At 44.3% G+C, this 13,493-nt stretch overlaps 1 protein-coding gene across 3 annotated transcripts in view; it reads right to left on the bottom strand.

Moving 5' to 3' along the window:
• Positions 1-13,493, bottom strand: part of CFAP61 (cilia and flagella associated protein 61) — a 1,725,308-nt gene that overhangs the window by 693,868 nt on the left and 1,017,947 nt on the right. For all 3 annotated transcript variants that reach the window (XM_069234340.1, XM_069234338.1, XM_069234339.1), the window contains one exon: positions 12,668-12,842. In XM_069234340.1, the coding sequence (XP_069090441.1) occupies positions 12,668-12,842 (175 nt within the window). The remainder of the gene's footprint in view (positions 1-12,667; positions 12,843-13,493) is intronic.

Raw genomic sequence — 13,493 nt, 5'->3', positions numbered from 1 at the left:
TTTCTATGAATATCAAATCACAGTGAAGTCTCGTACTGTTCACGAGGGTTTGTGTACGGAGTGCAACCCTGAACGTTTTTTAAAACCATTTAATCACTAGTGTGGCACAATGGTTAGAGAGGCAGACCCTGATGCAGAGATCTGGCCCGGGACCAGGGTCCAATTCCCACCTCGGCGGTTCTTGGGCTCAATTTCCCTGGACAGGATATTTCTCGCCTCGGTGCCTAATCTAATTCATGGGTCTCACTCTGCAACTCTGGGCAATAGTTTGCTTAATCTCCACAACGGCCCCAACAGCGCTGGAATGCCTGGCTTCACCTTGGGGGTTGCCCAGGAGTGGGCACCTCACAGGGAAAAGCCAGGAGGGGTTCCACAGCGGTATGCGTTCAGCGCCTCGATACCTTAGGGTCGGAGTGCGCTTTACAAGTACGAATTTACATTACATTACATTTACATTTTACATTACATGTACCTAAAGAGCATGTGTAATTTGTGCAAAGTCTGTCAGTCATAGCAGGTTGGCAGCAGAGCCTGGCCGCAACCCAGGTCCTGCTGCCAACAACCCCTGCGCACACAGCCAAAGGCCATGCATGGCGGTGGTTACATTAATAGACTACATACTTTACATTTTAAAAAACATAGCAATTCACACAAAAACAGAGGTTATAGGGATGTTATAGTTAGGAAATAGAATTTAAAAGACAGTAGAAATTCATTGAAAAAAAAACAAACAGGGACGTTATAGTTACCTGAACTAACTATAACTTGCCCCCCCAATGCACTGCATACTTTGTGTGTGTGTGCCGTTTTTGGGCATGGGGACCCCCTGCCTGGGGCCCGCTACAATTCAATGGGGGCAACACAAAAGGATGATCGATGGAGTGTTGAAACTTTTCAAACACCACAGATCTGGGTTTAATCCATCGTTCTTTTGCTGACCATGCCACCCCAGTTTAGACCCAGCCATATGCAAATCAGGCTTGACCCTGTTCCTCATGGGAACAGTCCAGCCCGAACTGCCAGGCCAGGTCCTCCCTGGACTGGAAACAAGCATCCTGGGACCAGTTTCATCAGCCAGGCTAGCTTGAATCCAGTGACATGCTGCCCCCCATCCCCTGGCCTATTTTGGCCCCTAAGGCCCCATTCCCTGGGGTCTACTACAATTCAATGTGGAAGAGGCTGCGTGGCCCCACTTCCAGGGCCAATCTTGACCCCGGGTTCCCCATCCCCAAGGGCCCGGCCTTTGTTAAATGGAGGAGGGGGCCACCCCCCATCCCCCATCCAGCCGATTCAGCCCTGGGGCCCCCCATTAACCAGGATCTGGCCTTTTAATATGTTTTTTGATTTGGGGAGGGGGGCCACGCGGCCCCCCTCCCATGGCCGATTTTCACCCCAGAGACCACTTCCCCTGGGGCAAGGCCCTGACATTTTTTTTTTGAGGGGAGGAGGGTTACGCAGCACCCCTTACAGGGCCGATCTGGTCCCCGGGGACCCCCATGCCCCAGGGCCTGACCATCTGCTCTGGGTGCTCCACAGGGCACCCTGTGTGCAATGGGACAGTGGAGGGAGCCTTAACGTCCCCACAGTCCCAGTCGACTCCCTGCATCCTGCTGGAGCCAGCACTGCTGTCACAGACATGTTTAGCAGCTCCCTGTTTGTGAGAGCAATAGGTTCCTCTGTTTCCCTGCCCACATGTCTGCGGGCAGGGAAACAGAGATCTCTGCTCCCAGAAAGCAAGAGCTATTTGGCATCCTTCGCTTGCTGGAACTGGAGTGTTTCCTGAGGCTTGGTGGGAGCTGTCAAAGCTCCCGCCAAGTCACAGCAAACAGCAATGTCCCAGATGTGGACACCCTGGGACATTGCAGGAGTCGGCCCTGGGGGGCTGGCAGTCCCCAGGGCCATTACTGGCTCTCCTCAACATTAAACTTTGCAGAGGGGAGGTGGCGGTCCCCAGAGCTGTGGGGGGCCACGTGTCCCTCCATTAAGGTGAAATGAATTGCCCCGGGGAGGTGGTAATACGCGGAGATACGCATAGGAGGATGCGGTGGGAGGGGGCTGCGCGGTCCCCCACATTAATTTCATCCTCTGCCCCAGGGAGCTGACTGTCCCAGGGGCATAAAAATGTCCTAGAAGGGGGGGCCTCATGCACCCCCCTCCCTAATTTTTCATGTGCCTCAAGAACCATTATTAAAAGAAGCGCAGGAGACTGCCCTTTTTTTTCCTTTTGCTGCAAGTTCACGATGTCATTGTGAATTCATGGCAATTTGTTTTTTTTTTAAAGTGCTTTTTTGTCCTGGTGGGGTCCCCAGCACCAGAGCTAAGGTGTCCGAGTGTCCCTTCCCTGGCCCCTTTTCTTTTCACTCTTTTTCTGGGACTCGGCTGAAGCCGAGTCCCAAGATGGGAGCCAATCAAAGCTCTGCAGATCTCTGCACAAGCTCTTATTATGCACAAAGTTGTCAGGGAGGAACCTCTGCCCTAAATACACAGATTTGGGTTTCCTTCAATTTCTCCTAATCTTATGAACAGATGTATACCAAATAACAAGAAGCGTAATTAGTGGACCAAAAGCTACCTTTCTGCCAAATTTGGTGTAATTCCATCCAGCGGTTCAGGCTGTAATCGTGTTCAAAACGCCTATGGGAATTAACATGGGAAACACATGTTTTTTTATACCCCCCCCCCTTTTTTTCTAAGCCCCTGCTTGGTGATCACCCCCAAAAGTTTCTGTGCGCAACAAGAATCACCGGCACAATTTTGGGGGAAAATTTCATAAAGATTAGCTAAATGGTGCCAAAGGTGTAGGAAAATCAAAAAACGCCTTTTCCATGGAAACATCGTCCTAACTATAACTACCTTCTGGCGACCACCATTAGGTGTGTGTGTGTATATAAATATTAATAAATGTAGTACCTTTAAATACATGTATATCAAGATATGCATCCTATAATGTAGGCTAAAAAAATGCCTACATTATTTTTTGTTTTCCTTTTTCACAGTATGAAATATTTCTGTAATGCAGAAAAGAGACAAAAGGTGTAATTACATCCTTCATTTGACCAGAAAACAGTAATGAAATGAAAGGCATTGTTAGCCAATAGGTTGCATTTAAAAGCATAAAAGTGAAAACTGGAACCGTGCCTTTAAGACCTCAGAGAATCTTCTGCCTCCCATCATGCCCCCCAGGTGACAGTTAGGTCAGGTCTTTTTTACGGTGATGAGAAGAAACATAAGCAAAAAGAAGTATACACTGCTGTATGAAAGATCCGTCCAGGGAGGTGGGAGGGTTGATTATGACTGACGAGGATTCTGCTGGAAGAGAACTAGGATTACAGGTAAGCAATTTATACATCTGTTCCAAGGGATCCTCCTCAATAGCCATAAGCACTGAAAAGAATAGCAAGCCAATTCCACACACCTGCTGACAAAATCTATAACACTAAACAGACAGCAGTTATATTATCAAAAAATATTTCTCAAAGAGGCCTGCCCTACTTGAGCATCTGCCTGAGTGTCCGAATTAAGACTGATGCCTGGTAAAAGTGTGTACAGATTTCCATGTTGCAGCTTTACATATCTCGGAAAACGGTACATTTCTTGGTACAGAAGCTGTTGCTGCCTTGCCCCTGTTACAATGGGATTTAAGTCTTGCTGGTAAGTGTTTGTTGGCTATCTGGTAGGAACACACTACAGGATACTATCCACCTAGAGATAGTCTGCGTTGAAGATGGTATATCTGTTTTCATTGGACCATAGTTGACACATAGATGGTCAGATTGTCCGGTATCTTTCATTTTATCTACGTAAAACTTTAGAACTCTCTTGAGGTCTAAAGAATGTAACGCCCTTTTAGCTGGAGTAGAGGGGTTAGGAAAGAATGTAGGCAGGGAAATAGTTTGATTTATGTGAAACTAGGACACTACCTTGGGAAGGAATCTAGGATGCGTTCTCATGACCACCCTATTAGCATAAAAAACTCTATAGGGTGCTTTAACACATAGAGACTGAATTTCATTGACTCCACGCAGTGAAGTAATAGCTACTAGAAAAGCTGCTTTCCAAGTGAGGTGTTGTAAAGAGGCTTTGTGTATAGGCTCAAAGGGATGATCCATGAGCTTTGAGAAAACAATATTAAGTTCCTTCAGTGACGAAGAAGATCTTACAGGAGGGAATACCTTCTTCAGCCCTTCTAGAAAATCTTTAACCATAGGCATTTGAAAGAAAGAAAGAAATGCAGGAGACTTTCTGTTAGTGATTGGATGCTGGATGCATCTTTATGGATGAAAACTGCAGGCCTGACTTTGCTAAAGTGAGATTACATTCTCTTGGCCCAAAATTGGATGATGATTATTTTGGGCACACCACAATTAACTATTCCACTTGAACGCATCTGACTTTCTGGTAGAAGGTCTTTTGGACTCTTTCTGGATGTTCATACAATCTTGTGGGAGGACGACATGCCCATACTGGAGGAATTCAGCGGCCATGATGTCAAGCTCAGCTGGAGTAGGTTGGGATGGAAAATCTGTCCTCCAAGCTTGTGCAGTAGACCCTGTCTGCATGGCAACCTCTTGTGTGGTCTTTCCAACAGGTACAGGGGATCCGGGAACCACCACTGGTGAGGCCGTTCTGAAGCTATGAGGATCATCCTGGTCCTGGATCTGTACAACTTGTTGATTACTGTAGGTATCAGCAGAATCGGGGGATACACGTAAATAAATTTTACAGACCAGTCTATCAAAAGGACATTCCCCTTTGATCCTGGATGGGAGAACCTTGACGCCTAGTCTAGGCATTTTTTGCTGTTTTCGTCTGCAAACAAGTCTATTTGCAGTTGCCTCCATTCTTGGAAAATGTCTTGTACAATGTTGTTTAGAATTCAGTTGTTTTCGGTGAAAGTGCAACTGAGAGAGTCCGCCTGGGTGCTTTGGACTCCTGGCAGGTGAATGGTTGAAATTGTTAAATTCCTTGCTATTAGCCAGTTCCAGTGGACTGTGCCTCTAGAGATAGGGGATGAGAAAGAGTCCCCGTTTGTTTAAGTAATGCATTGTGGTCATATTGTCCATTTGGACCAGGAGAGAGCCTGTTATAGAGAGTCAAAATGACTCGAGGGCTAGATACACTGGCCTCAGTTCCAGCATGTTGGTGTGATATTGCTGTTCCCTGTCTCACCACATTCCTTGGGTTTGTAGGGGACCCATGTGGCCACCCCACCCCTGGAGGGAGGCCTCCGTGATTAGAGTCTGTGGGATGGTCCTGGTGAAAATGAACTCCCATCATTAGATTTTGACGGTGAGTTCACCATGGAAGTGACTGCCTCGCATCTTGTGATAGGGTCAGCTTGTCTTCCCAGCAGTCTGAGAAAGGAGTCCACTGATCCTCTAGTGTTTGTTGCAGTGGTCCTATGTGCAAACTGGCATATGGGACAATGAAAATGCAAGATGTCGTCGACCCCAGCAGAGAAGCCACTTGTCTGTCTGACAGATAACAAGTTTGCAGGAGAGTGTGACACTTCATACTGAGGATACGCTCTCTTCCGAAGGATAAACACTTGCAGCATTTAAACCCAGAGTTGGGCTTAAGCTGTGTGTTTTTGGCAGGGAGTTTAAATAGATTTTCTGAAATTGATGTGGAGGCCCAGTTGTTGTTGTGTCTCAATATGATAATGTGTTTCCGTCTGAGATGATGAGGGGATTTTTCTGACCCAGTCATCTAGATAGGCATAGACAAATATATTTTTTCTCCTCAGGTATGCTGCCACTAAGGCCATGCATTTTAAGAATGTGCGATGTGCTGATTTTATGCCGAATGGTAGCACTTTGTACTGGTATTGTTTGGATGCTACTTTGAAGCACAGGAACCTCTGGTGTGCTGTGGTGATTGGAATATGGAAGTAGGCATCCTATAGATCGTTGGAACACAACCAGTCACCCTGATGGAGTTGGGCATACCTCTGTTGAAGGGCAAGCATTCTGAATTTCTCTTTGCGGATTCATTTGTTCAGTGCCCTTAAGTCCAGAATAGGTCTGAATTCTGAATTTGGGCCTTTTTCCCTTAAAAGGAAATACCAGGAGTAAATGCCTCATCTCCTTTGGGGGAGTGGAACCTCCTCTATAGTTTCTTTTTGCAGGGGACTGGAGATCTTGTGTTGCAAGAGGGGCTGCTGATGACCTGATGTCTTTGTGGAAGGGCCAGCGGGGGAGGAGGAGATTTGAACTCAAGTGAGTAGCCATTCTGAACAATATTCAAGACCCACTTGTCACTTGTGATGGAGTGCCACTCGTTCAGATACGTGATGATACTCCCCCCCCCCCGCTGGAGCGGGTTACAGAGAAGGAGGAAGCGAGGGCTCATTGTTTGGCTGAGGATGCTGCTGTTGAGGAGCTCCTCTCCCTTGAGCTGGTCTGCGGGGATAATTCCATCAAGCCTGATGCTGCTATTGCATAAACCAGTGAGGGTGTTTAACTCTCTGCTGATAAGGTGGCTTATCATAGGGTTTGTATCCTCTTCAAACTCCTTCCGTTTCTCAAGACCCACCGCCCTCAGTGAATCCAGCTTGGTCTTCATTTTGCCCATTTTGTCATCCACATGTGAGCCAAATAATGAACTGCCAGTGAACAGGAGGTTAAGAAGCCTCAGGTTTCAATCCTGTGAGGCAAAGCCAGGATGACCTTCTGGCACAGATGATGTGGGAATATCCATGTGCCACCAGGTCTGAAGCATCCACGGCTGCACTAATCACCTGATTGGAGACCAAACCTCCCGCATGAAGGAGCTCATGAAAATTCTGTTTGTCCTTCTTTGGTAGTTTCTCTGTAAATCTGGAAAGCAAATCCCAGAGTGACCTGTCATATCTTCCTAGCAAAGTGGAGGCGTTAGCCACGTTCATGAACATTGCAAATGTGCCGCACATCTTTTATACTTATAGCGTTCACCTGCTTGCTGTCTTTGTACAGAGTCACTGATGACGAGGTAGCGGTAGAGTGATTCATTTGAGATGTGGCCACAATAACTGAGTCTGGTGGTGGATCAGACCTTAGAAATAACGGGTCCTGGTCTGGTGCCTTGTATGTTTTTAGGATCCGTGCTGGTGCATTTCATAAAGAAGCAAGTGTCACAAACAGTTGCATCACTGCAAGTCATGGACCAGAGGAAGGAGTGGTCAAGATGCTGTTCTGTGAAGAAGAGTCTTAAATATAACTGAGGAAGACATAGTAAGCACTGGTAAGTCAATGTTTAGTTTTGTTGTACCTCAGACTAATACATCATTAAATGTAATTAAGTTGTCTACCGGAATCACCCTTGCAGGAGGCGTGCCCGAAAGTGTTGGAGAGTAATCCCTCACAGAGGAATGTGATGTGGTAGACCTTGAGGGTGTTCTATGCCTGCCATGGTACGATCTAGATCGATGGAATCGCCATGACCTGGAGGCAGACCTGGTTCTTGGCAAGTTTAATCTTGATCTATGTCCATGCGGAATTCTGAACCTTGATTTACACCTTCTGGACATTGATCTAGACCTCTGAGAGGTCTTGGACCTTTGTGGAGACTGGGGTGAAACAGTACATCTCTTCGGAAGGGTGGATGGCAAGTCCGGAAAGAATGCCTGAGGAGGAGGAGTGTGTTTCAGTGATGGCATATGCAGAGTGCCCCTGGATGGAGAGTAAGTCTTTGAAAAGTCTGGTCCAGGAATCTGAGGCCACATGTGCACACTATCCAGCCACCGTGGCAATAGATTCACAGGTGGATCAGGAGGATGAGTTGCAGATCTTGGCTCTCCATGTTCACTTAGGAAAATCTGAACATCAGATGAGCAAGAGCGGCTTTTTAATGTCGATAGCCACTTGGATGGTGTGTGTGACATGGATCTTGAGTTTTCTAGCTGCCTCAATGTCGACCGGTGTGACCTTAACAAGCTACGTTTTGATGGATGCCACGACGTTGATGGCTGTCAAACCTTTCTTGACATTGTTTCTTTTGGTGCTGCCGTGCGCCTTGACAACTGATGCCTAGTTGACGTTGATGGACCCGCTGTCGAATATCATGACGTCAATCTCAAATATGACAGCGGGTGCTTCGACATTGACTGTCAGTGTCTGTTCGACAGAGCAGTTGGTGCTGATCTTGACCGCAACCTTGACGACAGGCGGTTGGACATCATGGAGGTCTTCGACCTTGTCTAGGTGCCTGCCGGTGGTCACTTTCAATGTCGAACACTCTGGAATTTTCCCCAGTTTCAATGCTCTACCTATCTACGTCAATGGGAAATTACGTTTTTCTCGTTTTCTTTGAAGGAGGATTAAGACTCCCCAAGGCCTCTTCAAGATCCTTTCTTCCTTCTCTCTTGCAGGCCATGTAGCCTGATCTTCTCTCTGTCCTTCAAGGTTCTTCTGGGCAGCTTCTGACAGTGATGATATGTCTCTGGAAGATGAGATTTAAATAGACAAATAACACAGATTGAATGTGGGTCAGTCTGCACCTTCTTTTACCACAGAAGGGCACTTCACAAGTATTGAGGGATAATTTGACAGAAAAATATCTTTCCCAATCAGAAAAACACAAATTGCCAAAAGAACAAGTTATTTACCTTCAGTAATGCATTATCTGATAGAGACAAGATCTAGCCACAGATTCCTTACTTTAGAATCTTCCCCAGACGGAAGACTGGATCTGGAAATGTTTTCCTCTGCATGTTTGCGCGTCGGAAGAGGACATTGAGTGACTTCATATCAACACTGTCCACTGGATATGACGTTGATGGACTCCAAATAACCTCCCCGCCGACGCCAGTTTCTTCCATGACTATTTTCCGCACTCAAAACATGAAGCCACATAGAGAAACTGCCAATCGAAACAGTGTGCTAAAATAAAAGATACCCTTGTGTGAAACAATCACTGAATTCTTAATTCAGTATCTGAAGTTCCACAATTAAATCTTTAAGACAAAAGAGGACTCAGTTCGCAGAGCAGGGAGGACTAGAGGGTCATTAAAGAATCTGCGGCTAGATCCTGTCTCTATCAGATAATGCTTTACTGAAGTTAAGTAACTTGTTCATCTGGTGGAAATATCTAGACGCATATTCTTTACTTTAGAAATGGATACCAAAGTCATGCCATCCCCGGAGAAGGGTCTACAAAGTGAGACCATTAAAAGTCTCTCTTTAGAACAAAATTGGTCTAGAACAAGATAAAAAGGCCTGACATTCATAATAACTGAGGTGAGCAATAGCATGCTCTACAACATAAAAACCTGTGGAAGGAACCACAGGTACAGAAAGTCACAAGACATATAAAAGCATGAAAATACATTTATCCACGTGAGTATGACCTATCTGTGTCAGAAGTCAACCAACAATATGAATAAAAACCTTATCACACTCAAAATGGGATCTGAACCCACGCATGCTCATCCCATAAGAACTGTGGAAAGGACCACAATAATAAAAGTCACAAAGACATTGAAAGCATGGTGATAACGTTACCTATGACGGCAGGACAATTTTGCCAAATGACCCCACGAATATAAACTTATTTGCTCTTATATCCAGACACTAACTACGTGTCCGAATACTTGTGACAACCAGATCAGCATGGCATACCACTGAGCAATACATCTTTGCCATATAAAGTTCTATCCCAGCTAGACCTGCTCTACAAAATCACAGAGAAAGGTCCATATCCTATGGAGAAAACAAAGAATACCCTATTTAAAAAGAAGTCAAAGACAACAATAGCAGTTATTGGCATAGAAGCAGTGTCTTCCCAAGGAAAATTAACTAGAGATAATATAAATCCCTCTTGTATATTCCTACTATATATACTGACATAAGAGTAAAATAAATGCCTATGTACTAACAATAGTACATATAAAAATACAGTTGAGTATTGAGACAATAATGTCATAACAGTATGGAATCTATAGTTTCCACATTGGGCTAGTTTCCGCACTAGTGGGCTTCACACCACTTACTAAAGCAACAGCTAGCCAAATCATCTGAGTAACGCAAATTGCCTGAGAAACCACCATCAAGAAACAGTAGTTTAAAGTTGAATAAGATAGTAAGCAAGAAAAAGAAACCTTGATAGCTTAGCAAAAACCAAGGTTAGAACATGGTCATACTATTAGAACATGGTCATACTATATCATTATAGACCCACCTAGAGATGAATTAGAAAAGGTCTTCCATACTTAGACCCAAAAATGTAAAGGATTCAATAATAAAAAATAATCAGATTGATCTATAAAATAAACAACAATTTGTATATTCTATCTAGGAACAACACTCAGGAAACTGTGAACCCAAACTAGAAATTATGAAGCAAACACCTGTTCCCCTTATGTACAACATGTATAACATCTTCACAGAGTGCTTCAGGGTGAGAGGAGACAGGAATGAACGTACTTTGTTGGTGCCAACCCCATAGATCAAGTACCACAGCATGATGTCAATCAGTACTAGCACGTTTCTAATCTATTTGCCTGCTTGCTTGGTAATGAATAACATTTCTGGCCTGGACTTCATGTTGACTTTTGCTCTGTGCTACATCCTTTAATAATGCCCTGTTGGTTAGACACAAGGGTGGCAATGGAAAGGCATACATGCAGGAGTCTCAACCATCACTTCCACTAGTTTGTCTACAGCAGTTAAAAAGTTTGTTAGTGCACACGAATATTTATGGTTGGGAGGGAAGCATCCTCTAGCTCAGTTTATAAATATGCAAACATATCTCATTTCAGCCTATCCACGATATTCCAGATGTCTGTAGCATGCATTTACAACACTCTTGGATGTTATCAGTGGTGGACTCTGCAACTCCCATACTGTAATGGAGTGCCTAATTCGAATGGGAGGGGTCACGTGTTTTAAAGACTTATATTTGACAGCACCATGATTTATGAAATGCGTGATGTTAGTCATGCATGAATACAGACCTGTTTGATTAACTGGTTCTACTATGGCCTTCTATTCACATATACTTTTCCTCATCAGAAGACGATCACAATGCAGAGCTGTCAAAAGGAACCATGCTATAATCCCTTACTCTGCAGCACACGGAATTACAGTACTTTTGGTGCTGTAGGTCTCAGTGTGCAAAATGGTGTTGGCCAAAATGTCCCTTGAATCTCATTACAAATAGTTAGATGGGAGCTATGGCAATGCGTTCCTTGGGGAATGAACTTCAAAAGCTAACATTTGTGGCTGTTGCCTTATCCCACTGCATTTTGTGACGGTTCCTCTATCAGACAACAGAGTGGCTGAACTTTTACCTACTCCATTACCAGACAGGAATGCATTGCTGGTCCACTAGCAGACTATGGTAGCTTAGATATCCTTTCAGGATGGTATCCTCCCACTGAACATGCCCATAATTGGCTAATTACACTCTTTTGGTGTATCAATTGTCATGTGAGCTGATTATCTCTTGTTAGATATTTGCCTATGGATAATCTGCCAAAACGCTGTGCAAAACCTTTGTGAGTGGCTAATCTATCCTCTTTGCCAAATCTCCATGTTTGCCATATTCTCTCTTTCTACTTCGAGAGCCTCAAGCATGACTGATCTCTGCTTCCTCTGTCTTACATCTTGTCCTCGGCCCTCTGTGTGCCCATGTGAGCAATCCATTCTTTTCTTTTACCTCCTGGACTTCCATCTGAGGCTTAAACACAGACTCAGCAAGAGGAACAGATCAGTCATAGAAGCCTTCACAGAAGAAGAGGTCGGCTCCTCACTCTTGTGCCATTCAATGGCGGGCCAGTACACCAGATGGGTGGGAAGCAATGTTTCTTCATTGTAGCCACGCCCATCTTCTAGAAGTGGCAGAGGTGTGAGCGCTCATGTTCCCTGGCTGGCAATGCACAGGAGCTAGAAAGGGGTAGTGCAGATGCTTTAAGGAGAAATTGGCCATGACATTTAAAGCTCATTTGATAAATAACTAACAAAAATAAAGTATCTAATAAAGCATAAAAGGGTTGTGTCATACAAATTGCAAACTTAGTCCCCACTAATGCTACAATTACATTAATGTCATTCATTTAACGAAACAACAATCAGCATTATTTTCTCGCTCTGCGAATTGCCTCCATTAAAAAAACGAAATCAAATTACTGTCTCAAAACAAAGCTACCATTATACTGATGAATGCCAATGACATCTCCCCTTCCCGTTTTAATTTCAAATAAAATACTCATTTGTGAGTTTTTTTCTTTTGCCGTGCGAAGAGCTGTCAAAAGACTGACATGCACTAAGTGAATGCTGAATTCCCAAAATTATATCCGAAGGTGGCCTCTTTCCTTTAGCAAGTTCTTTTCAGCAATGCACAGTGATACACATTTTCCACATGACTGCAATACAAGCTTGCTAATTAAATTATTCTTTAATTAGTTTGTTAATGAGTTTTGCTATGCATGGCTCTTAGGACTTTCATTTTTTGCCATACAATAATTACAGATAATTAAACTACATCAAGCCTTTTTTCCCCTTGTAAATATGCCGGGTACCCAAAAAAATGACAACATGCTGTAAATGAATCTGGAAAACAAAACATGACAGATGAAAGATCTTGCTGGAATTAATTAGGCACTAATTACATACTGCAGCCGCGGGAAGAATATCACTAATTACCAACAAAAAACATTTTTGTGAATACTGATGGCCACCAGAGTTCTTACCTTCGTTATGTACGAAATAGTCCTGAAGCCAGTTCAGAGCTCTCTGGCAGTCTTGGCGGCCGTGAAGTGTAAAAAGGTTTGAAGGAACCTTGCCAGTGTACCTCTTGTTGGAGCAGTCTTCTATTTCTCTGTTAGTCACTAGTTCACTGATGTCTGCGCCTGAGGGGTAGGGCACCTGGCAGACATAGAAACAAAGAACGAACAAATAGAAGGAGAGCGGTCACTTTGTTCTTTTAAAACGAATGCACATATTTGCATTACTTATATTTACGCCGACTACGTAGTCATAACGAAATCAAGGTTCTTTTAAATATGAGGATTATTGATAGGTTGACTGAATGTGGAAGGGTTCTCACTTTTATTCTATCCTTTATCCTACCAGAGAAGTGGGAACACGACGGAAGGCATGGCCTTCCCCCATCCCTGTGCATGGAACGAGCATCACCACCACCCAGGTGTCCAGTCTGCCGCTCCGCATAGCTGGCTGGCAAGCTCACCATCTCTGGTGGCTCTCGGCTCACCGCCAGCCAGAACACCATTAGAACCAAAACTTAAAAAACGGAAAATAAAAAAAAAGAGAAAACAATCCTTTCCCTCTAAATACCAGGGCCGGGATCAACATCCCTATATCCCATCATAACACCAGATGGGTGGGAAGCCCTGTCCTAATTCTGGAAAAAGTGGAAGTGATGCAGTAACATTCCACAAACCATCTCCCTCTCAAATCACTTTTTGACTGTATCCTTGCTTTTGGTTACGTTTCCACCATATAACTACCACATACATTCATTCATACATATCTTCATCTGTTACATGTGGGGGACTG

Source organism: Pleurodeles waltl, chromosome 5 (assembly GCF_031143425.1).
Source record: "Pleurodeles waltl isolate 20211129_DDA chromosome 5, aPleWal1.hap1.20221129, whole genome shotgun sequence".
NCBI lineage: Eukaryota > Metazoa > Chordata > Amphibia > Caudata > Salamandridae > Pleurodeles > Pleurodeles waltl.
This window is presented reverse-complemented; position numbering and strand designations above follow the sequence as displayed.